Source organism: Megalopta genalis, chromosome 2 (genome assembly GCF_051020955.1).
Source record: "Megalopta genalis isolate 19385.01 chromosome 2, iyMegGena1_principal, whole genome shotgun sequence".
In the NCBI taxonomy this organism is placed as follows: Eukaryota; Metazoa; Arthropoda; class Insecta; order Hymenoptera; family Halictidae; genus Megalopta; species Megalopta genalis.
Window position 1 is genome coordinate 30266112 of NC_135014.1, and position 26875 is coordinate 30292986.

At 41.3% G+C, this 26875-nt stretch overlaps 5 protein-coding genes and 1 long non-coding RNA gene across 11 annotated transcripts in view; 4 read left to right on the plus strand and 2 right to left on the minus strand.

The window, feature by feature from the left end:
• The first annotated feature begins 109 nt into the window (after window positions 1-109).
• Window positions 110-2569, plus strand: LOC117229854 (uncharacterized). Its single transcript, XR_004492644.2, has 3 exons — window positions 110-905; window positions 1014-1133; window positions 2214-2569. It is a non-coding gene; the product is annotated as an uncharacterized LOC117229854 (long non-coding RNA).
• Window positions 2570-4696: 2127 nt separating this feature from the next.
• On the plus strand, window positions 4697-6458 carry TpnC25D (Troponin C at 25D). The gene is made up of 3 exons (XM_033486708.2): window positions 4697-4854; window positions 5180-5600; window positions 5998-6458. Exons 1-3 carry the CDS (start codon window positions 4852-4854, stop codon window positions 6024-6026), a joined length of 453 nt encoding a protein of 150 aa, XP_033342599.1. The 5' UTR covers window positions 4697-4851; the 3' UTR covers window positions 6027-6458.
• Window positions 6459-6577: 119 nt separating this feature from the next.
• Hex110 (hexamerin 110) lies at window positions 6578-10857 on the minus strand. 2 transcript variants are annotated; one of them, XM_033486667.2, is made up of 8 exons: window positions 10704-10857; window positions 10021-10361; window positions 9640-9930; window positions 9082-9554; window positions 8464-8999; window positions 8245-8381; window positions 7586-7963; window positions 6578-7489 (listed from the first exon to the last, which is right to left on the minus strand). In XM_033486667.2, exons 1-8 carry the CDS (start codon window positions 10768-10770, stop codon window positions 6698-6700), a joined length of 3015 nt encoding a protein of 1004 aa, XP_033342558.2. In that variant the 5' UTR covers window positions 10771-10857; the 3' UTR covers window positions 6578-6697. The 2 variants fall into 2 exon arrangements, with proteins under 2 accessions (XP_033342558.2, XP_033342556.2); XM_033486665.2 differs by having other exon boundaries at window positions 6578-7504.
• Window positions 10858-13382: 2525 nt separating this feature from the next.
• On the plus strand, window positions 13383-17662 carry Miro (mitochondrial Rho GTPase). Of its 4 annotated transcripts, XM_033486673.2 has the most exons (15): window positions 13383-13715; window positions 13790-14105; window positions 14254-14459; window positions 14541-14591; window positions 14674-14775; window positions 14853-14894; window positions 14985-15150; window positions 15212-15332; window positions 15410-15602; window positions 15686-15952; window positions 16018-16230; window positions 16308-16504; window positions 16734-16772; window positions 16988-17059; window positions 17430-17662. In XM_033486673.2, the coding sequence occupies exons 2-15, from the start codon at window positions 13895-13897 to the stop codon at window positions 17554-17556; spliced, it is 2007 nt and encodes a 668-aa protein (XP_033342564.2). In that variant the 5' UTR covers window positions 13383-13715; window positions 13790-13894; the 3' UTR covers window positions 17557-17662. The 4 variants fall into 4 exon arrangements, with proteins under 4 accessions (XP_033342564.2, XP_033342563.2, XP_033342566.2 ...); XM_033486672.2 differs by having other exon boundaries at window positions 13383-14105; XM_033486674.2 differs by lacking the exon at window positions 16988-17059 and having other exon boundaries at window positions 13388-14105.
• A 702-nt stretch (window positions 17663-18364) lies between these two features.
• Window positions 18365-19400, minus strand: LOC117229851 (Coiled-coil-helix-coiled-coil-helix domain containing 2). The gene is made up of 3 exons (XM_033486709.2): window positions 19239-19400; window positions 18695-19074; window positions 18365-18611 (listed from the first exon to the last, which is right to left on the minus strand). The coding sequence occupies exons 1-3, from the start codon at window positions 19277-19279 to the stop codon at window positions 18601-18603; spliced, it is 432 nt and encodes a 143-aa protein (XP_033342600.1). The 5' UTR covers window positions 19280-19400; the 3' UTR covers window positions 18365-18600.
• A 1679-nt stretch (window positions 19401-21079) lies between these two features.
• The window catches only part of prage (RNA exonuclease prage), a 52541-nt gene continuing 46745 nt past the window's right edge, over window positions 21080-26875 (plus strand). The window contains exon 1 of one of the 2 annotated variants that reach the window (XM_033486671.2): window positions 21080-21280. In XM_033486671.2, coding sequence (XP_033342562.2) covers window positions 21196-21280 — 85 coding nt within the window. In that variant the 5' untranslated portion in view covers window positions 21080-21195. Of the gene's footprint in view, window positions 21281-24993; window positions 26484-26875 lie in introns of those variants that run through there. The other variant, XM_033486670.2, reaches the window with a different exon arrangement.

Here is a 26875-nt window from a genome sequence, read left to right on the forward strand (position 1 = left end):
CCTCATTGTGTGAAAGATGTCGGTACATATGTATACGTACATACATATATACATATTGTGCACGATGGCTAGCCGAACCCCCCTCCCCCCCAACGTAGGCGTTCCGCAAACCTACCCAACGAGACCGTGCACTAGACTAGACCACAGAGCATTCTTTCAGAAATGCAACTGTTGTCGGAATCTTTGATGCACGACATCTCGACATTTTTAACATAAGCTTGCTACAAGCAGTAATTCAGTTGTATTTCAAATTGATATTTCCTTCCCTTTTTCTGGTCTACTGAATCGGGGAGGAGAAAGACACCGCAGGCGAAAACTTTAAAACGATCAAACGTATAGTTCTGAAGCTACGTTCATAGTGTACCGACAAACTTGTGTACGCATGGGCGTTCGAGAAACCCCAAAGTTCCGTCTCTAGTATCTACAATCTGTGATTTAAACTTTAAAGTAAAATTTAAAGCACAGATTAATATTTTCTCTCGAAAATTATTTTGTGTTCTCCATTGGATACTCGCACAGTTTTGCAAATTTTGAATGTTTTGCGATCGCGTTTACTAACCGCTAAACAATTCTCCCAATAAAAATTTCTTTACCAACGATCCTTGCCGAAGCGCTTTGAAACATTCGAATTTTTCGCGCGTTGCTCGCGAAACGTTCAGTTGGCAGTTGTGGTAGACAAGCCTCCTCGTACTCGATCGAAAACGTTCGAATGTCGAAGGCACAGAACAACGTATGCTTTTAAAACTCTGTAATATATTGCACCGAGAGGAAATTTATTTAGAATGAAGTCGTCGCAATGATTGGAATTCCATAAACGAAATGTACGATGGACGTTGATTTAGGCAAGCATTTCTTTAGGAAACGGAATAGGCACCGGAATATTTATTGTACAGAGCGTCAAAAAGGTATCGAACTCATTATTTAACGATGTTTAGTAAATTATCCGTTGTTCTTGTATCGATTAAGAGTAATAATCAATCGTGTAAATTTCGACAAAACATTCGTGCTCTTAGGTCAAACAAAAAGTTTACATAACGAAGCTTGCCGATGCACAGCATGACTTTACTTTTTATTTGCGAATGGACGACGTGGGTGGTGAAGCGTCCTTCGTACCGAAGAATGCGTTACGAGCCGTGAGCAATGAAATTAACTAATTGAGCCCCGATGCTACGAACGATACCGTTCGGCCGCTGTCCAGATTCGCGTGTGCTGCGAAATATGAACCATCAAGGAATACTTTGTCGATCTGAGATAGTTCGCGGTATCGATGGAATTGTTGCCTCTAATTCCCGCGGCTCGTTAACTCGTTGGCCTCTTGCCATACTTCCTAATATAGTGCGCCTGCGACGCCCTATCATCACGGCCTTTTTACCCGCCGTTACAAAATTTCATCTCTTATAGGTTAATGATACTATAATATTACAATAACTATAATATTATAATTTTATATTATATACTATAATATTATAGTATTATATTATATACTATAATATTATAGTATTATATTATATACTATAATATTATAATATTATATTATGTACTATAATATTATAATATATTATGTATTATAATATAATAATATTATAATATATTATGTATTATAATATTATAATTTTATATTATATACTATAATATTACAAAAATAGCATTATGGATAGTGTGGGCTCAAATTCCTAATGATAAAAGATAATGAATTGGTTTCTGCTATAAGGAGGACAGTTAACGTAGAACAATAATGTTCCAAAGAAGATGCTTGAATTGTTCAATAAATTGTTGGAGGTTGCCACATTTGTCAGTCCATTCGAAGCAGACAGCATCGAACGATGTCGTTAATCTCTTCAAGATACACATGTACGAATATAGTAGTCAGTTCTTTATTTCGCATAAGTTCTACTCTTTTGTACAAAATATGGCAATGATTCTACAACTGCAAACAATTCAGAAAATACCGGTTACATTTGTTGAGTTATAAAAATGTTTCTTCCGCGTCCTGATTGGCCGTCGACTTGCTGCTGTTTAACGACCGACCAATTGCTGAGCAGCAGCCGGGAGGGTGGGGGCGTGGAATTGCAGTTATAGAGTGGAGAAAATGTGTATGCATTCGAACGAGAACTATAATCATCTCTATTCCTAGGAAATTCGTTCTTGAAGAGGTTAATGTTCTAACGCGCAGCATAATGACGCCGACAATAATAAGGATAATTTATTTATAGAACGGAGAATATATGAACGAAGGGCGAAACTTCGAGAGATCCGCTGGTTCAACATCGGGCAGCATCCGCATACCTCTTTAACGAGTCGTCTTCCGAATCTTGCCAAGCGACCGCTGATTTTCAAGCGCTTGGCATCGAAGCGTAATTGCCTTTGCACGCTCCACCCGTCGTTGTCACTTCCCCGCCCGAAGATGTATGTATATAGGGAACGAAGGAAACGGAGGAGACGTAGAGCAGGAGGACCGCGCGGACAACATGCCACAACGACGATGACCACAGCAACGATGACGAGGGAGGATGCGCTGGCAACGAAAATATTTCGGACTGAATAAATTCACTCACTACTTCACAACTTATCCGTTGGCCGTTCTTCACACGCGTTGCCGCGCCGTTTCGAAACAGGGATCGCCTGAATGAAAACTGAACGGCCTACACCGCTCCGAGATCTTGACACTCGAAACGAAGATCTTGCACCGATTCACGGCTGATTGATTACTCTCCCCATTATTTCTAGACAGGGCGCGTTAGTCCCGAGAGTATTATCTATCGATACGCCACACGATACCTAGTAGATAATGCGGAGTTAATCATGAAATTGTCGGACGAATCGTGCGAATCGCCTGGCGGATGCAAGCTTCATTAAAAATTCCAATTCGTTTATGGGAATAATATGAGAATTTTTTAGTTGCTGTTCACTGTTCAGTAATTTCCGCGTTAATATCCCCTGACGAGACGCTCCGGCTTCGTAAAAATTATAATAATAACTTGCGTCATCCAGCGAAATAAGTTGTGCAGCTTGTTATCTGCCAGTCGCGTCGTCACTTCACCACGAAAATTATAATTGATGCGTACGCGACGCCGCGCCGGTTCCGACATTCTTGTGACATTCGCGAGGTTAACGAGTTAATCGGTGTATCGAGCACATTTATGTCTTAGACTAAGATTTGATCTTCGTCTAGAAATCTATTTTTTCCCGGGATGTACTTGAAATTGCGAGGAAATAATACATGTGTACCATCACACACGGTGTCTGGAGAACCGCGTGACTCGTTGATGAATCGTTCGGAAAGAGACCGAGGACTCGTTATATTTTTATCGGACCCTACTTCGGGGGTCTGGCCAGGTGGAACGCTTGTTGTAATACTTCGCAGATCGTGGTGGGCGGACGCATCCGAGAACGACGTCGTGTCCGAAAATTCCGCGTAGATCCATGTTGTTATCGCGCAACAATTTATAACCATTTGCGTTTGGCGGATGGATGGATTTATATACGCAGGCCTTCGAAATAAGACTTCCGTTTTGCGCCGCCGCACGATGGGGCGGAATCGACATCCATCGGATATCGATTTCTGTTCCTTCTTATATCGAAGATTCTGTTCGTTTACAGCTGTTTTCGCCTTCGAATCTCGCGAGCGAGCGTTACATCTGGTTACATTGCTTAACGGAATATTCATTTAATTATCTGCTCGGCGCATATACGTCTACGCATCCACAGCGCAATGTCCAATTATCGCACGTTTGATTGAAGCATTTCAAATGGAACCGAGGCTACACGCTTTCAATCGTCGCGAGATCATTTTGTCCTACTGTGCACCGTCTGCCAAAAACCTGCCAGGTCAGCTTTTCCGATCTTAACGAATTTATGAATGAACGCGATTTACATCGAATCACAGTCCTCCGCGTTTGATTCATGCCTAATATTAAACGCTCGGCGGCACACGAGAGATGGTCGATCACGGAATTAAGAGATAGCCGGCCGCTTATTCGATTCTAATTTCGATTCTACGAGACGTGTCGTACCAGAATGTCGGAAATAAATCTGAAACAGTTGTCATATACCGGCCGCGTCGACAAAGTAACCGCTACGCTTTGTCAGAGCCGGGACGCCGACGCTTCTCGCGTTGGATTGAAATTAATATGGCGCGAGTAATTTTGGACGGCGAAACGCTTCGTTAATTATTTCGAATGACGTGGGCCCGGTCGGGTAGCGAACGGTAAAAGAAACAAGATCGAAGATACACCGCTTTGATTTCGTTCTCCAAAGACTATAGGAAAATGTTCGTACTTAATCGCATGTACACTATATACGTATACTATATTAATTCTTCGTTGCTCTTTGTATCCATATGAATCTGTTTCAGACGAATGTACGAACACGTTTGAGGGCAAGTGTAGGACTCATAAGAAGGTTCCGAATAGAAGTTGCATCACCAATTTGCCGAAGATGCTAGCAGACTACTACCGATTAGCATAACTAATTCTGCATAGGCTCCTACAATTTACCCGTGACTACACTTGCCGCGCTGCAGACATTTAATGGAATTCTAAAAGCGTGAAGGAAAAATGATACCGGGGAATCTATCTTTTGATTCGGGTAATTACGATATAAGGGCTGCGAGTGGCCACCAGAAAGGTCTCGATGCAATTACGACGGCGACAATTTAGCGTCGGCCTTCCGACACCGCGGAGGACTCACTTATAACATATTTCATTTTTCGTCGGACCGCTCTATTTTTGCGACCATCGGTTTTCTAGCTGGTTTACCAGACGCGGACGGTGTCTTTATACCGGGACGGAAACACCGCGGCACCGTCAGGTAACCGTCGTCCGTCGTCCGTCGTGCGAGAGGACCGTCGCCATGGTAAGCCCGCGGAATCCTCTGCTCCTTCGATCCTCCGAGTGCAACGGTTGTATAACGTTCGTCCACATGTACCTTGCGCAGATTAGATGGTTCTTTTTTTTTTGTAGAATTCTTGTGATTCGGATATGTTGCACTTACGATTAACGAGCGGACACCGCGTGAACCAGGATGTTCAGTGATCTCGAACGATCGGATCCGGGCTTTTAAAATCGATTAATAACTTATGTAATAGTTGCCCTGTTGCTGGTGGGCAGCGTGACGCCACCAACGCGATTAATATCTCGACCGAACGAGAAGAGCGGTTGGATAATATCATCTTTTGCAGGAGGAAGACGAGCAGAAGATGGCCGTGATGCGGAAAGCGTTCCAGATGTTCGACACGACGAAGAGCGGCTTCATCGACACTATGAAGATCTCGACGATCTTGAACACGATGGGTCAGCTGTTCGACGACAGCGAGCTGAACTCGATAATCGAGGAGAACGACCCCGAGGGGTCAGGCAAAGTGAACTTCGACGGGTTCTGCAAGATCGCTGGTCGGTTTCTCGAGGAAGAGGACGCGGAGGCTATGCAGGAGGAGCTCAAAGAAGCTTTCCGTTTGTACGACCGCGAGGGAAACGGATACATCACAACGGCCACCTTGAAGGAGATCCTCGCTGCTCTTGACGACAAGCTAACCAGTTCCGATTTGGATGGAATCATCGCTGAGATCGACACCGACGGGTCTGGAACGGTGGACTTCGACGGTGCGTACACTTTTAGCTTTGTCCTATTTTGAGAGAATTTATTTATATATTCTTATATTTATTTATATATTATATAAATAATTATAATATTATTTATTACTATATTATTTATATATTATAGAAATAATATATTATTATTATTATTATTATATATTATATTATTATTTATATATTCTATATCTTTTTATTTTAAAAAGCTACTTCGTCAAGCGTGGATCGCAGATATTATGCAGTTATTTTATTTTATTTAGAACACAATAGAACCAGTTCCGGTCTCTTGCGGACCAGAGCATAGAATTTTATAAAATATACGAAGCTTGTATTTCGTTCGGTATACGCACCATCTTATTTTAAGAACACATTTTCTATAGCCGAGCACTTTCTTTTTTTTGTACAGAATTTATGGAGATGATGACAGGAGAATGATGACCGGCTCGAGGCGACTGACCAAGCGTTATCGAGGAGGACACACAATTCGAAGCTGGCAGAAAACCAAAGCTAACGCGATACTTCTTTAATAAAATTATCATTTCGAGTACTTTGACTACCGATCGACGAGATCTTTTTCCCGGATCATCGTAGAACTATCCGAAATTCTTGCAAATTGTTCAAGCGAATGCATTTGTTAATTTCTAGCAATACTTTTTTCTAGACACTAGACTGTACTTAGCTGTTTCGTTTTCTTCGAGGGTTTTCCAATGGAAACTGACGCTTCACCGATTTACAAGAGAGCACATCGATCGGAAGGAAATATTGTTAAGATAATAACCGCAGTTAGACCTGTTAGAGAACGTTAATTTATAATTGTTATAAGAAAATCCCATGTATGTAAATAAAAGTTGACTGTACTTCTTCGCACCTAGAAGCGTTCTACGTTATATTAGAATCGGATAATTCGACAGTAGCGCGTACAGAGCGTACAAAGTTTGATTCGCGGAGGAGGATCGGAGTTTCTGGGATGAATGTTACAAGAAGCGTTTGCTCAACGAAGCAATTTATTCATTATAAATGCTACTTCAATAAACCTTTGTGTTTTGCCTGACGTTAACGTTACACGATTGTCCTCCGGAGCTACTCAGCTCAACGGTAGGCAACGTTTACTGAGTGATTTCGTTGGTGGGCTGACCCACATGGTAGACTAAGACGTCCTTGACGAAGATGTTGGGGACGCCGAGAGCGCCGAGGCTCAGAGGTCGGTCCAAGGGGAAGCCGAGCGGCTTGCCGTCGAGGGAGATCGTGCCGCCGATGATGTCTTGAATGGGCTGGTTCTTGTAGTATTCTTGGACGGTCTGGTCCTGAACCGTGTGCTGCTGAGCGTGGACGTACTGGAAGCCACCGGCATGGAGCTGTCCGCTGGCAACGTTGTTGACGGAGCCGCTGCCGTACAATTGTCCGCTGATGACGCCGCTAGCGATTCCGCCAGTGATTTGGCTCTGCCAGCCTCCCTGGACCGACTGCTGGTACGGGCTGGGGCTGTTCAGTCCCGAGATCACGCCTTGCTGGACACCTTGCTGCAACTTCTGAAGTCCCTGGACTCCGAGCTGTACATCCTGAACACCTTGCTGCACACCGTGGATACCTTGCTGCACACCCTGGACACCTTGGTGCACACCGTGGACACCCTGCTGTATTCCTTGAAGACCCTGCACGCCTCGCACACCCTGGACACCGTGCTGCACACCCTGGATACCCTGCTGTGTTCCTTGAAGACCCTGTACGTTATGCAGACCCTGGACACCTTGGATTCCAGATTGCAATCCCTGGACACCCTGGATACCCTGAATTCCAGACTGTAATCCCTGGACACCCTGGAGACCTACCACGCCTTGTTGCTGCACGTTTGGTACACCTTGCATACCCAGTTGGACGCCTTGGATATTCTGGCCAACCTGTGAGACATGTGTCTGCAATTTAATAGGGGCATCCTTGTTGGAACGTGGCGTAGCTGGTGATTGAAAAGGCCGACGCGGTAGTTTCTACCGTACCTGAATGGGGATCTGCTGTCTGCCTTGCTGGATGCCTTGTTGACCTAACCAGGATTGTTTGCCGAGTACTTTGTTCAGAGCGTTCTGAATGTGTAACGGAGAATTCATCCAGCTCTCGGGCAGAACCTCTAGAGTCTGCTGGATGCCGGACACATGGGGCAGCTGGCTCTGTTGCTGTTGCAGTTGTTGGTACTGCTCAGGGCTGACAATCTGGTACTGTTGGGTCTGGTAGGACACGGTCTCGTGCGAGTTCACCGGACCATAGGGAACGTTCAACGGGCCTGGAGCGGAGATCACGACCAGCAATTGCAGAGGGAAGCCTTGAGGTTGTCCCTTAGGTAGAGACAGTCTAGCGGGGAAGCTGAAGATCTGGTGGGGCTGTAAGTATAAATATTTCTCATGTTATTTCTCATTAATATAATAATAATAATTATTATTATAAATTAATTATATTAATATTAATAATAATGAATATTAATATCAATAATAATGAATATTAATATTAATAATAATGAATATTATAATTAATAATAATGAATAATAATGAATTAATATAAGAAATATTTCTCATTAATATAATATTTCTCATTAATATTTCTCATTTGTAGCAAACCTGTGTTCCACGAGAATATACGTTTCATGAAGGAAGTATACGCTACCTTGGTGACGTAGAACGGTCCCTGGGAGCTCATAGCACTGTGGACACCCTGTTGGATCTCCTGGATCGATGGCCAGTCGTGGCTCAAGCCTGAAGCCTGCTGGGAGTTTCTGACGATGACGTTCTGGCCCTGGGCGACTGTAAATCGAACGTACATTACAAGCAACCAGTTTAAGTACACTGTAACGGAAAGCTTTTTGGAAATGATTGGAGAACGTACGATCGTAAATGAACTGGTCAAGTTGAACGAACGACTGATGGTTCTCGGCGATGTTGATTTTCTGGCCCTGGTGGTCAAATTTAGGTCCGAGGAATACACGAATGACAGAGTTGGGTACTGCTTGCTTGCTGATCACGTTGATCTGGTACTGGTATGGTTTGTGATCCAGTCTCTTCAGCTGAGCCAGAACCTTCTGTTGCTGTTGCTGTTGCTGTTGTTGCTGTTGTTGCAGGCCAAGTTGGGGAACGGTGGCGCTAAGGTCAAGATAGTAGTCGTTGAAGAAGGTGATGAGCTCGCTGATGTCGACGTCTTGGATGGTCACTCCAGGGAGGATAAGCTCGTTCCATTGGTAAGCCGGCAGGGATTGCTGGTACTTGTTGTAAAGATTCATGACCTTCTTGTAGAGCTTGTAGAAGACCGGGTCGTTGACAGCGGTCTGGCCAAGTTCGAGAACCGACGGCGTTTCTCCGAGCTGTTGGGTTTCGGGGACATTGCCGAGGAGTTTGCGGGCTGCAGCCTGGAGACTTCCGTAGTATCTGTGAAGAACGAACGAAGATAATCGTTAGCACGCTACCAGAGTAGAATTCAAAGTATTAAACGATGGATGAAAGTTTTAACCTTGGGTTGACGCTCTTGCCACCACCTTCGATCAGGTTACCAAGAATGTCGACACCCTGTGGTTGGTAAAGAGACAGGAAGATGCCCTGGGGAGTGATCACGTGTCCAGAGTCGATAGCGTCCATTAATCTTTGCTCCAGCATGATGACATGTTGGATAAGCTTGTTCTTCAGCGGTTGGAGTTGGAGGTTCGCCGGGCGGCTTTGGAACTCAAGACCGTTCAGAGCACGAAGATGCGGGTGGTATTCGGAGTTGATGTTGTTGTAGTCGATCTCTTGGATTGGGGCGAGTCCGCAGGTGAGACGGTTCAGTTCGTAGTGAGCCAGAAGTTGTTGGTGGAGGTACAGGTATTTGGCTCCGTGGCCGACGATGTTCTGTTGGTCCTGTCCAACTTGGTGTAAGTATCTACCGACGATCTGTTGCTGGTACTGTTGCTGGGTCAGGGGCTGTTGCTGTTGTTGTTGTTGATCGTCCTGTTTAGGAAGCAAATCGCGAATTTTATTACCGTCACCTTACGCGGGCGATATCGAACATTCGAAGTTTTCAAATATATCTTACTTCTCCCAGGATGGAGTTGACGAGGTTGAGGTAGCCATAGTAAGAAGCAAGACCGACGTCCTGAGTGAAGTAGGAGACCTTCTGTTCGCTCTCGGACAGCAGAGCAGAGTAGTTGGCTGGGATCACGTGGATGTTTTGTTGTTGGCTGCCTTGTTGGATATTTTGGATGCCAATGTCCTGAGCTTCTTGGATGATTCTAGCGTCCAAGTGGTATTGGGGCAAGATTTCGTACAACGGCGGGAGAATGATGCCCTTGGTGTCCGGGCGCATCAAAACGGCACCGATCAAAGCCTGTTACGAAGAAGGAACATTTAATGGATCAACTTCTAGGACAACTACACGTTCTCAAACTGTTTGCGCAGCTTCTCCACGCATTTGTACCTTGACAAATTGTCCCTCGTTGACATTCACGCGAGCCCATGCAGCAGTCTGCAAGAACGTTTGGTAGTTCTTGGCGCCCATCAAAATTCTGTAAAGAAGGGCTACTTCTTTACGGAGCTGGCTGATGCTGCTGGTGTAGACGGTGCCTTTTGGTTGGACTAAACCAGCCTGGACCACGCCAGCATAGTATTTCACAATGATTGGGTTGGTGTATTGTAAAGCGTTGTTTGTAATGTCATAGTTAATGCCGAGTTCTTGAAGTTGATGGTTCGGAATTTCCTGGCCGATATTTTGCAGCAGCTGGATCACATCTTGCTGCTTGCTGAGGAGATCTTGGTCAGCTGAAGGAATCAAGAAATTGTTTCAAATACCAGGAAATGCTAGCGGAATAATGAAGTTAAACCATTATTAACTCTGTTTAACCATAACAAAATTGTGCTAAGCACCGCAAAGGAAAAGTAGCAAGTATCTTATTTTTATAGTTAAAATTCAACTATTCGTCAGTTACTGAGAATTATCGTTAATATTATGCTTTGTCTACAGTACACATGCACCGAAACAGTAGGGAGACAATAGCTCAGCGGTTCTATAGATTGTAATTAAGGACTAGACTGATCAGATATCTTTGGCAAGTCGTTGAGAAGTAACAGAAAGTTGAAAAAATACTTAGAAAATGAACTTACCAGCATGTCTGCCACTGCTGCAGCTAGCAAAAGCCACGAAAGCCAACAGGAGAACTAAGCACCTCATTGTGAATTCAATGATGGGCGATGCTAACTGCCTGTTGGTCCAGGCTTTTATACCCGAATCCTATCGAGGAACGCGGTTATCGGCGACCTGTCGACCTACCTCCCTCAAGATTTCGCTGTCTGCCCGCGATATCCCTTGCCATTTCGAATGTATCGAACTCAACGAAACAAAAGTTAACCGATGATACACATCGGTAATAATTGTCCTTGCTATATCGGACCTATTGTATCGGAAAAATTCTGCGGTGATCTACCTGCGTTATTCAAATTATCCAGGTAAATTTTAAGCACTATCTGTTATCTAATCGCCATCCATTTTACATAGCACATATAATTTTCTTCTTCAGGGATCTCAGGATATATGTACCTAAAATATATACCATTTTCATTTAAAATTTGAAAATTATGTGGAAAGTATTAAACTAAAAGTAACATAAAATCTTATCGAGTATTGTCAATATCTGAAGGTATATTTGTTTACGTATACACTTGTAAAGATCATATTGCATTACTATTGAACTTATGTTCTTCAAAAATTGGTCTTATTTGGCTTGTTCGAAAACATAGAATCGGCAAGGAAGTAAAATAATAGACCAAAGTTGTTTGGGGTGGTATTTTCATTAAAAAATTGCATGTTAAATTGTAGTTGTAATATTATGCATATGTAATATTATTGGCAAATTTGCAACATTTTTAGCAGGGTCATAAAGGTTGACTTAACATGATGGGGGTCAGCAATATCTTCACGCGCGGGATAATGCGAAACGATAATGCAATGTCTTGATCTCGCAGGTGACTATATGCGTAAAGGTTATCGCTTTGTTTACCACCTATGTGGTTCGAACCATATACTATTCTTATATTCTGTGAGGGGGGAGGGGGAAGGGGGATGCAAACAATTATCAGCATGTAGTTATATATTGTACGAACAATTTTTCTAATGTAACAAACATGTTCGAAGATAATGGAAACACATCTCCTTCTTTCTTTTCATTTGTTAAACAATAATTCCTGTAACATGAAATTCGAGAAATTCTATGAAAATATAACGACGTCCGCAAACGTTTGTTACTAATGTGGAATACTTAAGAAATTTTATTGAAGCAGCTACAAAATGGCATATCGCGTATTTTAATTAATTATAAATGTGAAAGAGGCAAACAAATCGTATCGAAAACACGATAACGTACAAGAAGCGTAAATATTCTTTGGTTACAGATAATTCGGGGGGGCCGAATCTATCGCAACTTTTTAAAATCATCTTTTTTTTTGGTTTATCTCATCACTATGTGGCATTATTATCCTGACGCAATATCACGTATTCTTTGCAGTGCAACACTGTTGCAATTAAAACATGTATGATCTATACATAGAGACAGAGAGTTGTAGAGACAAATTTTATTTACAAAGTAGATTTACCGAATTGTTGCATTACTAATTATTTTTCGAAGCGCATAAATTTGACCCAAACCGACATTTCTTATCGGAGCCTATAAGAAAAATTTACATTATTTAATTCTATCATCATGCCAACCAGTTGCAATTTTTGAAAACAATTTTTTAACCATTGTCTAGTAAAGATCGTTCGGCCCAATTATAAAAAAAAATTATTACGTTTTAAAAGAGTATTTTGTATCGAGTATTTTGTATATTTTAGTAGTATTAGTAGTAGTAGTATTAGTATTTTATATTTTTTTAATTATATTTTATTTAGTATTTTGTAGTATTTTACGAGTATTTTGTACACCCGCTGTATTTCACCATATTCAAAAAACCAAACTCATCGTCGAGAGACGATATTTTCAGTAATTTCTTTACCTACTGTTGTTTAACCCGCATCATTTATCTATATCCGCGTATCCTTCTTTATCTACTTGCGTTTTCATCGATCGTATACAAAATATAATAATTATAGCTTATAGCAATAGCAAATAGAATTTGGGACAAATTTAAAAACGAAAGTATGTCGACAACATGTATTGTAATATTGTTGTACACGCGTCAAGGATTTATTAAATCGTTTAAACGATTGATTGATGAGATTACGTCATTCGGATAAACATACAGATAGATAAAAATCTTCATGACTAAACATTTTCTTTCATAATCTCACTTTCGTTAAAATAATTATTCCTGGCGAAATTCATTTGAAACTAGAGCTTCCACTATTACGCGGATCTATTTCTTGAACTCGGTTATTCGGATACTCAACGTATCCAAATAGATATGTACCTATTCGAATACTCGGATATTCGCTCACATTACATTCAATATATAATATACTTAAATTCAAATTTCTGATACTCGAGGAAGTACTCGTACCTACATCCATTTCACGGGTCGAAGTTCGATCGTAATGAGTGCTCCGTGTATACGAATAGTTCTAAACTCTATTTGAAATTTGTGTTCGTAGGTCAGTCTCCAAGAAAGAGATATTTGAGCCTTATCGATTTCCCTGGGTGCACCGCTATAGCAAGCGATTTAAATGTGGGCGCTGCGAATCTACGAGATTCGTTCCACGAATAGAATGATTTTCCATTTTGCCGAAGTGCGAATTGCTCGTTTTATTAAACCCACTTTAACTACGAACGTAATACGCGTAGGTCCCCCGGATTCGTCTCGTACACGCTGGGGCGATCCCTTCGTGCTCTTTGCTTCTCTGCACCCAAATTCTCTCTTTCTCTCTCAATCTATCTATCTATCTATCTATCTCTGTCTCTGTTCCTCCCTTCTTCGTTCTTTCTCCAGCACACGTGTGTATATGTTTTTCTATGTGTACACTGTCATTCGGAGCAGAGAACGTAACCTTGAAAAGCCCACCCTCGGAGCGCAAGTTCAATCGCAGCGGCCGAAGCAACGCTTTTTTTCCGCTAACACGGATGATAGAGAAAATTCGCGACAAAGGCGGCCGATCACATCGATCATAATCGATGATAAGATGTCGACGTAGGTGATCGGGAAATAGTACGGAGAGGTGACGTCTAGAAGCTGGTGCTAGAGGGTAAGCCGTGCATTTTTAGGTTAGGCCAGAGAGACGGAAAGTTTTCGGAACGCTCAGAAGCAGCGAAGATGTTCCTTCGGATGTAAATGGTGAACGACGCTGTTGCGAGCGAGAGTAGTATTATATGAGAGGCAGCATGGTTCAAAGGTCGGTCGCGCCCAAGCGCAATGTTAGGATTTTGTTGATCGGTGATCGCGGGGTCGGCAAGACCTCCCTAATTTTATCGTTGGTCAGCGAAGAATACGCCGAGGATGTGCCCTGCAAGGCGGAGGAAATCACGATACCGGCGGACGTTACGCCCGAACAAGTGCCTACACACATTGTTGATTATTCAGGCTAGTATCTATGTTTATGTAGCAAAGGGGTAATATTATAAGATGGCTGGATGCGAGGTGTTAAAAGGCCTGGTTGCTTTTATTATTTTGCCGAAGTTAGCCTGTATTTGTAAATAAATCTCATAAGCATTATCGATTATGTTTACAGCGGCGGAACAGACAGAGGATCAGTTGTCGGACGAAATCCAAAAGGCACATGTAATTTGCGTTGTATATTCTGTAGTGGACGAGGATACGTTGGATAGAACTGCTACTTACTGGTTACCAATGATCAGACGATGTTCAACTAATAATCGTTGTCCAATTGTACTTGTGGGAAATAAAATAGACCTTGTCGATTATTCTACTATTGAGGTTTATAGACAAAATAATACTCACAAATGCTGTACAAATCTCTTTTCATACAAGATGCTAATTATTGTTCTTCGTTTATAGGCCGTATATCCTATAATGAAAGAATTTACCGAGATCGAGAGTTGTATCGAGGTATAATGAATTTAGATATTGATATTTATTCAATGAATTATTACTGGAACAACCATCTAACTTATACTGTATTTATTTTCAGTGTTCCGCCAAAACTTTGCAAAATGTATCAGAAACTTTTTATTATGCACAAAGAGCTGTTTTACATCCTACCACCCCATTGTACAATTATGATACCCAAGAGGTAAAATTTTCTACAAATTTATATAACTTTTAGTATGTGATCTGTTAAATAACTCATTACATGGATGCAATGTTTAGCTCACAGAGGAATGTAAAACTGCTCTCCAAAGAATTTTTAAAGTACGTATATATGTGTGTATATATACCATTTGAATGTTTAGTATGTTCACTGCTTGTTAAATGTTTATATTTGTTATTGCAAAATTTTAGATATGTGACTTGGATAACGATGGTCTATTAAACGATATGGAGCTCAATGCATTTCAGCAGTGGTGCTTTAACACTCCGCTACAACCACAGGTCCTGGAGGATGTGAAAGCTGTATTATCAAAAAATATTCAGGATGGAATCTGCAATGGATGTGTTACAATGAAAGGTATTCTTCCAAAAAAAAAAGATAAAAAATTGGTAAGATAAGACATTTCTCCTGTGTGCAGGTTTCATGTATCTCCAGTGCTTGTTCATACAACGTGGACGAAATGAGACTACTTGGGCAGTATTGAGGAAATTTGGTTATGACAATGAATTGCAAATGTCAAAAGAATATATAAATCCTCCGTTAGTAGCCAATTAATGAATGAATCATTGAACAATATTTAATTTTGTATTGTATTAATTTTCTGTGCTTCGTGCAGTTTAAAGGTTCCTTCTGGATGCACAACCGAGTTGTCTCACAAAGGTCAGGAGTTTTTAACGTTATTGTTTATGCAACATGACAGAGATCGGGATGGTGCTCTCTCACCACCAGAATTGGAATCGTTATTTTCAAGGTGCCTAACTCCACCATGGGGTGACGAGTACAAGTATACTGTCCCAACCAATGAAAAGGTTTATTTTGTAATCTTATACTCGCTCAACAATTGTTTTTCCACGTTCTTGTAATTAAATCACAATTCTAACTTCCACAACAGGGTTGGCTTACATTTCAAGGATATGTGTGTCAATGGGCGCTATTAACTCTTACCAATGTGCGCAAAGCATTAGAATATATGGCATATCTAGGCTACAATATGTATAATAACGAATGTCAGACTAACGCAGTTTTAGTTACCCGCGAGAAAAAACTGGATTTGGCGAAAAAGCAATCGAGCAGGAATGTGTACAGTTGTCACGTCATTGGTCCGAAGAGTAGCGGAAAAACGACATTATGCAGAACGTTTATTGATCCCAAGCTCGAGGTATATACGATAGCATATACATATTTATTGAGTACAAGTCTATTGAATTGCGAATGGAATTGCAGAAATTAACTGATGAGTCGGTCCCATCGAATGCACATGTAACGGTAAACACCGTTCACGTGTACGGTCAGGAGAAGACAATCATCTTGCGGGACATAAATATAATGAACGTTCAGGATGCTTTAACTCCGGCACAAATTCAATGCGATGTTGCAGCTCTCGTTTACGATGCTAGTAATCCAAAATCGTTTGAATTTATTGCCCGAGTCTATATTGTAAGAACTTCATAAATAATTCACATGACAATTTAACGATTCAGCTGTGTATAAAAAAAATGATTTCCTTCTTCCAGAAATATTTTGCAGATAGTAAGATACCTGTTCTTATCATAGCAAATAAGAGCGATCTTTCCGAAGTGAAACAAGAGTACTTGCTGCAGCCAGTAAGTTTTTGCAAAAAGTACAAACTGATGCCACCGCAACCGTACAGCATCTCCCGCACCGTACGACGTGAAATCTTCGTTAAACTAGCAACAATGGCAGCTTTCCCGTAAGTTTTATTAACGTGAATTATTAAACGTAATTTTTACGAGTACGATTGTGCTCCATAATTATTATTCTATAAAGAGTAGTTGAATTTACTTGAGATAGTACGGGGGACATCAGTTTTTCTTAATTGGATACAAGAATTACGTTGCATTTTGTAGTATTTAAGAATAATAATATTATTCTTACGAAATTGAATGACTATTAGATACTAACAGAAATTTCATGTTTAGCCGATTTCAAGGAGCATGGGTATTATTTTACAGAGACAGGTTGGTCTGAATTTTTGACACACTGTAAACATTTGTAAGCTTGAGCAAATCGTGAATCACATACTTCTTTTTGTTCCTTTTTTTTCTGACATTCATACTTCACTGTAATTCTTGAAGTAAAATTTCACAGGCAAATGTGTTAGGCGATTTGCTCAGAGATTAGAAGTTGTCGCATGATTTGAAGACTATTTTAACGGAGTCTTGAATCTTTTCAGTCCTTTGAGGCGTATGGTCCACATGTTGCTTGACAAATCCTCACCCACTCAATGGTGGAGTTCTTTTACAAGGTTTTTGTTCGTCTTGTAAACTTCTGTTTGTTTCACGGCGTGCTCACGGCTTACATTTATAAATCGACGCGCGATTATATTACTTTTTATTGCATGAGCATGAAATTGCAATTGATCCTTGGAATCTTGCCCTATCGTGTATGGTTCCCATACATATTCCAATATGATTAATGTTTTCGAATTCTGTGTGTAATTAAAATGTGATGAGACCAAAGATTAATGGACCTAGTCATAGGATAGCATTTTGATTTAGTGTATCATTGTATGGTGCTGTAACGAGTACACATATACATGTATGAGTTTTTATCATACTAAATATCTCTGTAGAATTTTCTATGGTCGATACGGCAAATAATTGTTGAAATTTCAGGCATATAAATCAATTTGGACTCATGCAAGGGGACTCCATTGTCTGGTGGAAAGCTGGCCTTGGAATTGCAGTCGCCACTGTCGCGGGCTTCGTGGTGATGCGTGTATTGAACACAGAAAAAAGATAGTCTACCATATCCATTTTCTTGCACATTTAACTGCCTCCTTTAACCGAGTATAAAGCCGTCTTTGAGAAACGCGTTAAGTTAATAAACTATGTTCTTAAATCATTAATTTTTTATGTCTTGCAGAAGTTAACATTCTTTTTTACCTTTCTATTTCTTTTTTTTTTAGCGAGTTTTATTAGCCAATACTTTTGTGATGCTTGTATTTGTTCTGATATTTCATCCGCATATAGCGAAAGACTCTGTAAATGGCGAGATTTTCATACTGATGTCTATTTTAAGAATTTTATCATCCCAAAAATACAATGATCTCCTCGGCAATAACTTCAATTAAAAAATAAGTTTACATATTGATACTTGTCATGACAGTTCCAGCTGTACTATATGTTGTTATTAGCAGAATTATCTTAATTAGAGATTTATCTTAAAAATAGCTACAATTAGTAATTTTGTCTGTAATGTTATTCGACTTGGAAGGCACGGAACTCGGAACAGCAGAAGATTTGGGATTTAATCAGAAGAATGAAAATAATGTGGAAACGGAATAATTTTAATCATGACTTTCTTTCAACATTTCCACGTATTTAAAAAATACAAAACAGAGGTGATAATTTTCAAGCAATGAAAGAAAATTGATAATATTTTTAATACAACAGTCATCTATTATTATTAGATATTTTACATTATCCACGTGATAATTGCACAACTGTAGTATCAAGCTTGAAACAAATAGATCTATATATAATATTCATATATATATATATATATATACATAGGAAAAGGTTGATGTAAACGAATCTGAAATTGTACATTAGATTAGGATTCAATTTATTCATGAAGCATTTAAAATCGAGAGTTTCTACTGTCCAATTCTGAATTAGACTCTCATTTCGATTATTATAATTGCATAATACTCATACATAAAAATGTATATAATAATTTTAACAGAGTAAATCTAAAACATCCAATATATAAGATTTGTGTAATATTTTCTAAATTTTCATCTCGTAATCACCTGCTACCAGATATTTTTGTAGGTGTACTTATTTAAATTATATCTGAAAAAGAAAAGAATGCATTATTTATTAGTATCTATGTTACCGTGAAATTTCTAGTAATAATTCTTGGAGAAATTTCTTACTATTAGAGACTTTGCACTGGCGAAGAGCTTCGTTGAAACCATCGCACAGAGTGAGGTCAGATTGGTTTTGAGCACAATCCAGGAACTGCTTAACTTCCCATGCGCAGGCACCAGTAGCAGGGGCAGAGGCTGGTGTGCTCTGACCTGCTACAGGTGCTGCAGCCGCAGGTGCAGCAGCAGTCTCACTGGAGCCACCGCTGAAGAGTCCAGTCATAGCATGTCCAATAGTGTGACCTACTGCAGATCCTATGGCTACACCTCCAGCTGTGGCAGCCATTTGTCCCATGAGGGATGGCTGTTGAGGTTGAGGTTGAGCCACCATGGGTGTTGATGGTGGGGCATGTGCTGGGACTGGTGCCGCAGCGCGAGTGGGCCTGACTCTACAATAATACAAACATTGATTAACGTTATCTGAAAACCTTCAACAAATTGTTAATCAAGAACAACGTCACGTTGAGCATTACCGCGCACCACGAAGTAATATTGCGCGTGAAAGTTATTTAAAAATATAGCTTGATCGTTAAAATAAGGAAAAAATACTTACGTCCTCGGTGGAGGGGCAGATGCACGTCCTCGTCGTGGCATTTTTTATAATTTTTCAAACTTAACTTCGTGTCAAACTTATGACGTCTTTTCTTCCGCAAGTTTCGTCTGCGACTGCGATTGATCTTCGAGTTCTCGGTTATGTTACGCAACCTTAGCAGCTTCTACGCAAACTCAGACGGAATCACTAGAACTTTCCGGAAATAGAACAAACAGTCAACGTTCCTGCAATTAAAGCGTACTTCAGGTTATTTGGAAATTGATGAAAAGTTGTCTCTGCATTGTGAAATCACGCGTGTAATTCAATAATCTTTCGTTAACTAAGCTAAATACCTGATCTGTGAATGTCTTTTAGAATACTCGATAAAATTGAATGCATTATTGGTTATATAATTGTATAGCGTGTTAATGACGAAGTTGGCAAACATGTGACTTTCAGCAATCGTTAAGTGGACAGCTTGCTTATATAATATAAAAAATACATACATATATCATTTAGAAAAATAAAAATGTATCAATAGTACCGTAAGTTGCCGGTCAATGTTTTAGAAACATTTTATTTCAAAATAATAACTTTGTAATTACTTTGAGCAGCTTGATGTTACGAAGTTTTTGTATAGTATTGCATAATTTTACACTTAATGTTCTGTTTATAGACATTTATCTACATAAATACTTAATTAATTTGTAGAGTAATGCATTTACTACAATTTGGTCTATAATTCGTAAATATAGTGTATATGTAACGCAATATCTCAATTGAAAATAATGAGTATCTATTTGTCACTATATTATGAAATATTGAATGATCATGTTGAAAATGTGATAAACGTATATGTGTACGGGGATTTTCGTCATTGAGTTAGCTACTAACCTATATTGATTTCTCTACGATTATCACGTGATAAGCAGTTGCGCAACCAAGAATATTAAATATATGTGTGTTATTCAGGAAAGAAGAATTTTAACTCATATGATCCCTTTGCCACTTGAAATTTAAACGTCTGCTTTATTTTAGTTTTAATTCAAATGATTGTTGTCTCCAAAATTGTAAGATGGCGCTTGGGAGTCGAATTTGTTTTTTCCTCTGGCAATCAATACTGTAAATATATGTAACAGGTCTAATCGATTTATAATATTAAATCTGATAATACTATATATAAATCATGTACACCATTCACTTTATTTCTATCAATCCTAAACAACATTGACTTTGAAGCTAAACATCTTTTGTAAAGTGCCGCTAAAGTTTTAGCGTGGTTCAATCAATACTATTTAATATTTTGTTAAATTAAAAAATATGTTGTCAACAATGGTTGATTCATGGAAGGATAAGCCAAAAATTTCGTCGAACAAGAGAGCAGGAACACCGCGGATAAGATAGATTTTTACTTAGTTACCAGTGCATGGTAAGAACCGGCTAATTCGCAGCATAAAAGAACAGATTTCTACTATGCCTATCCGATTCACCGAGCAGTAGTTCCATCTTTGTCGTACAAAATTATTGAGAAACATGTGATTATTTCTTATCAATTATTACTTAAATATTGAAATGGAGTGGAATCGTGGAAACAGTGGGTACATTGCATAACTGATTAAATAGAACAATAACACCACGATATATCTACAAAATCGAAGTTATCGCATTTCTATTATCTTTCGGCGACCGTCAACTTTGTCCCGCCAAAAACAACCAGCTTTTGCCACCACACATATCGCCATGTGAACGTAGCAGTGGTGAACAGTCAGCTGACTAGTGGGAGAACCGGCTAACCGATGGTGGGGATTATGCGACTCCTGGCGGAGAAGAAACTCGTCACGCCTGCATTATATTATAAACAAAGAGGCGTGACACCGATGCATCGGCACTGCCGACACCACCACCATCGGGGAATAGACGCGGATTTTACTGAAACGGATCGAGAGAAAAGAATCCAATCGAAACGGTTTACCGTGGAATGACCGTGTATTTGCTGGCGGAAGAGTATCGACCGAGGATCATCTTCGATCGGCTGGAGATCGACTTAAATCGCCCGTATGACGGTGAGTGCGATTGTTTCTGTATTGATGACACGCACGTGAGTTGACAAGTGTTTTCCGGTAACCGATAAGAGGACGCAGGGTACGCTTGCACTTTTAATCGAGAACGAATCTTTGCGGTACAGTCTCGAGCGCGAAAGCCACGTTTATAAACTTAGCTGCGCGTATCGTTCGTCATCGGAAAAGAAAATATTAGCGTTTGAATATCTCGACGCTAGCGCGTGCTAGCTCGGTTGTCGAAGCATGTCTGTTCTGTCAGTGGAAAGTGTGGAAACTGACGTAATATCGGATGGCGGCGATGAAACATCAAGTACGCGTCCCTGCGGCGACAAATCCCCGACAATTTTCGATCGAACTGTTCACCGATAGATCGCGGGGAAATACTTGAACGGAAACGTTAAATTGCAGACCAACGGATCCGGGTATAACCTGCACGGATTTCGTCCGGCTGCACGCTACCACGAGCAATTTCGAGCGCGTGTCGCCGCTCTGTACGCGTGTTTACTGTTCGCCGGATTGAAGTCCAGCCGGTATGTAGGTTCAGCGGGTCTAACGTCGGCGTGAATATGTAAATACAACGCTTGTTCTCCTCCAGCACTTCGTCGATCGTTCCATCGTCCGTTGAATTTTCTCGATGCACCGGCCACCCCTACGTCGCAGCCGCCCAAAATTATTCTTCCCGGTAATGTAGCCGCGGCGTAGCGGATCTCAACCGCGGAATTGCGCACTTCTTTCGTGGCGATGTGCCAATTTCAAAGTTCAGGTACTTGGGATCGGCACGCGCGGGCTGGATCCGGGCATAAATTGGAATAAGAATATATTATATATATATATATATATATATATATATTATTATACAATATATATATATTGTATGAAGAATATTTTCCATATCAATCGTTATTAGACCACGGAAAGTTGAGCGTTCGACAGAATTGCGTCAGGATGTGCGTAATGCTCCATTATTCGTAGACCGAAGTCAACGTAAGCTCTTAGACGCTGTAATTAACGATACACGTGGAATAAAACTGTTCTACGCTTGTGAGACGAATTGCATTATTTGCGCTGCACGGGTATTTTTGTCACGAGATTTTTGATACGTGTCAATGACTCATAATTAATGATTCAGATACTGATTGCCCTTTCCCGAGATAAGATACAATATCGATTCGCGAGATCCGATCACTTTAACACCGAAATATTTGAATTCAGCATTCCCCCTACTACCTCTCTGGCTTCTAGATAATGTTTTGCTAATAATAAATTTCCATGAATATACATGTACGATACATGATTAAGCCACGTGACAGGTTTCAGGAGTTACACAGGTACTGCTCTAACATAAAGCGATCATTCATATGGAATTCATTTCCCCTCCTCCCCCCCCCCCCCCCAAAAAGAAAAGAAGAACGCGCGAAGCGAGAAAAACGCCTGTGTGGAACTTAGGTTAACTTAACAGGTTATCGCTAGGGCAAACTGCCTTTTAAAACAGTATCAGGGTTCACTAACCTAAAGGTGTTCCGAAAGTAACACGTGAGAATTTAGTTCACAAATCGTTGCACCGCATCTTTCGACGAACAGTTATAACGATACACCGGGAAAGAATAAACAAAAAAAAAGAAAAATATTACTTAATGTATTTTCTGATCGCTTCACCGAGTCTAGTAGAGCAAATCGTCGAATAACATGCGCAGATAATGAAAACAACAAACGAGACGATTCGAACCGTTTCATATCGCGGCAGTCATTGTTTAATTATCAACAAAGAAACGAAAAAAGTTGACGCTTAGTGCGCAGCAGAGTTCGGTATCGAAAGTCCCGGTCGGAACGAAAACTTGAGTCACGGAATAAATTCTTTAAGACGTATTAGCCCGATACGGCGTGCATTTTTTATCGTAAGCCTCCTGTTAGACTACGATGACAAGTGTGTGAACATTGCTTGTGCAGCAAGTTGCGTATCTAACCCAGACACGATTGATATCAATTAATCTCCTAAATCGCTACGGGATTCGAAGAGAAGACGTGTCTCCAGAAAAGACGTGTCTCCTACGTCTGTTACAAATTGCGATGTACTAAAGGCTAACGTAATTAGTAACTAAAATTATTTATTTTATTATTAACTAAAATTGCTAACGTAATAGAAGCAAAATATAGTACACGGAAAAAGAAGTTAAAGAAATTTGGCAGGCCGTAGGGCGATGTTTTACAGAATCGAATTGAAACACTCTGTATATAAACTCGTGTGTTTACGTACACACTGGCACAGTATGGCGGCCGATGCTTGCACGTGAAAGAGTCGAATCGAGGACGAAGACGTACGAAATGAGGAAAAGTAACGGGGCGAATAACGGGTTGAATTTAACGCATCTTGCCGTTACGAGCTCACGTTTGTCAGCTCAGTCGTTGGGTCACTGTAGATCGTGCAACAGTGACCGGCCCTTCATGGTGGATAATTCTATCGTATATCGATCACGGAAGATCAACTTCCGGCGTGGTAAAACAACAATTAGGTCCGAGGTAGCAGCGGCGACGAACTCGGATTCATCGGTAATTACGAATACCGACTTGACCGGCTACAAGCGTTCGGAAAAAAAAAATTAGATCTAGTCGTTGCGACACTGGAAACACCATTCGCAAGTTTCACGAAAACAGTGTCTCCGACGATTGATCGAACGTAATACAGTTGTTTCCGGAAAGTCACTATGTTTCCTGGTTCGTGGGAAACGCGGTCTTATTACGTAAAAAAAGGGGGATAATCTACTTCTAGTTTTCCTCGATACGTACTCGACCAATTCCACGTCATAAGTATGACTCGCCGAGTGAGATCATCGGAGTGTTGGAAATGCAAATCTTACTCGGTAAGATGAGATACTGATCGTACCGATCGGGCGAGACGCTGCGCCTATGATAACCGTTCAACGGTTCTTGTCTAGGATAATTCCCTTATTTATCTATTTCTCAATTCTAGACAAACAATTATCAACCTAACCCTCGATCGGCAAATTCTGTAGCAACTGACGATTATTGGATCCGTTCGGATCCTCAATTTAAATTTTCTTTGTTATCGAAAATTCTGTTGACTAATGACGTGATTTCGGGTTTTCTGCTGATTCGATCCAATAAATTAGAAATCTCCTTTATCATAAGTCTGGCTATGCTTCGAATTGAAATAACATAATAATCTTGTTTATTCATAAAATAACATTATTTTGAATTAAATTTCGTCTTCAGCGTGTCAAAACGATAAGAAAAAAGTGAGGATAGATTCTAGCTGACTGCATCGGGAATTATTTACGAGACTCGATCTAATATTTCAATTCTAATATATTTCAATTTCTAATATTACAATTGATAAATTAGGATTTGAGATATCATGTTAACCGTTTCGAAAAACAGATTTCGGGAGACACGTTTTTAAACCGTTTAAAGTTCGTCGCGTCAGTTATATGGAATTCTATTCAATTATTTATAACTTCGTTATTCTTACGAATTCCAACAAAGCGTTTTGCAAACATATGCTAGCGTATATAGCAAAACGTGTACTTCAAGAAATTACAAAAAATGTATTTTCCGAGGACGCAAAATCGGAATACTCTTTCAATCGTGAAAGAGGAAACGAAAATTTTAGAAGCGGTTGCCGCGCCGCGCCGTACAGCACGCGTAATTTCGACGACGCATGTTCGTCGCGGTGGGAGAGCCGCGAGAATCCTACGTGGGGGACTGACTCACATGTAGGGGGGAGGTCTCTCGGTAGGAGCGGATTAAACGGGCAGGAAGCACAGGCGCCAGCGCGTATATACCGGCACTAATGGCGCGTTTCGGCAAACACGCGTTTCAAGCAGCGACGATCGGTTCCGTTCACTCGCGAGCCGAACTTCTGTACGTGATCTCCGAGTACCGCGATGACTCCGTCTAATTTAAGAGTGTGCCGCCAGAGCACGCGATCGCTTAACGAGCTTACGTAAGTTGCGCGCGGTAATAACGATCGCGACCGCGAGTGAATCGCAATTCTTGCTTCTCTTGTTTCTTTTAATCTCGCCGTGTCCGTTCTTACAATTAGAAGGGCCGACCAGACGACGACATTTTACGACGTTTCGCCGAGAAGCTCGACACTCTCTCGTTTCTTCGCGCGAAAAACGAAACAGAGTCGCCGGCTTCGGAGTCTCGTGAAATCATGACACAAAACACGACCGGTGTTCAACGATAATCGGGGATCCGTGCGAAGCGCCTGGCTGGGAGAACCGGCCGCGCCGACGGTCGAGAAATTTCGAACTTCGAAGTGTGTCGCCGCGCACGAAATGCAACGTCGCTGACCCAGAAACCGTTCGCAAGCAGTAACTTTGATCATCGCAGCGGACGAATCTCACAACGGTGCCAAGAACAAATAAAAACCGATCCTGGGATCGCGGAATGCGAACGTTGTTCTTTCGAGCCACTCTTGCGGTCTAGAAGCGTGCACACACCGCACACGACACACCGTCGCGACGATTACGAAATTCCCGCCACGGAACTGGATCCTTCCGCCGAAAGAGTTTTACGCAAGCGTTCGGTACACTCCGATGTGTTTACATTTCGAAATTGATCGCCGGTCGGACGGAACATTTTGAAGAGAATTGCCGGCGAGAGGATACGGGCGAAAGGAGCAGGGGGAAAGTCGCGAGGGCAGGCGGCGGTTGTGCTCGCGCGTCGCGTTCCCGTTGTTTCGTTTCTACGTACAGTTCGCGTGACCCGTGACAGAAGAAGACGCGCGCCGGTCTCTCGCGTGTCCCGTCTATAAAGCTGGGTGGTTCGGGCCCGCCGCGGAGTTGACGCACTGGCTGGCCTGACTGGCCGCGATCGTTGCACGATACTCGTGTTTTTTGGAACGCACGCGGTCGTGGTCTGTGACTCGGTCGTGTTCCGTGCTCGCGATTCACGTTGATTCTCGGACGGGTCCAGAGAGACACGGGACACAAGGAAAGAAACGCGGCGCGTCGGTGGTGCGGTGAGATAAACGGGATATTATATATATATATATACATATATATAGTGTAGTGACTCGAACACGCGGTGAAGATGGAGGATGCAGAGACAAGATTCGCGCCGGGATTCAGCGTGTCCGTGCTCATCCTCGTGAGCACGTTATTCCTCGGCGGCATCATCCTCGTGATCGGCTACATCGTTAGCCGGTTGTCAGGGTCCGGCCGAGCCTCGGATCCACCGAAAAGTAAGCACAGCCTGCCATTGACCAAAATGTTCACACTATGTCCGTCAAGTGCACGCATGTATAGGGTTCCTGGAAAGAAATCACGCTTGCGTGTTCGCGCCGTCGAACCGCCGCGCACGATCTTCTTTTATTCTCTTTGCTTTTTTTTTCACTTGCGGATCGAGAGATAACAAACGCGTTCGATGGATATCGTCGCGGCTTCGACGTTCGTTCCAGTTTTGCATCAACCGGGAATCGTTGAATATTTTTGTTTACACTATCTCCGAAACGATTTCGTTGATAATCCATCCGTTTTCTCGCTTGTGAAACATTTCGAAGAATTTTCATCATTGATCGTGCGCGAATTTCTCATTCATGAATGTTGATTAAATGAATGTTAAAATTATCATTGC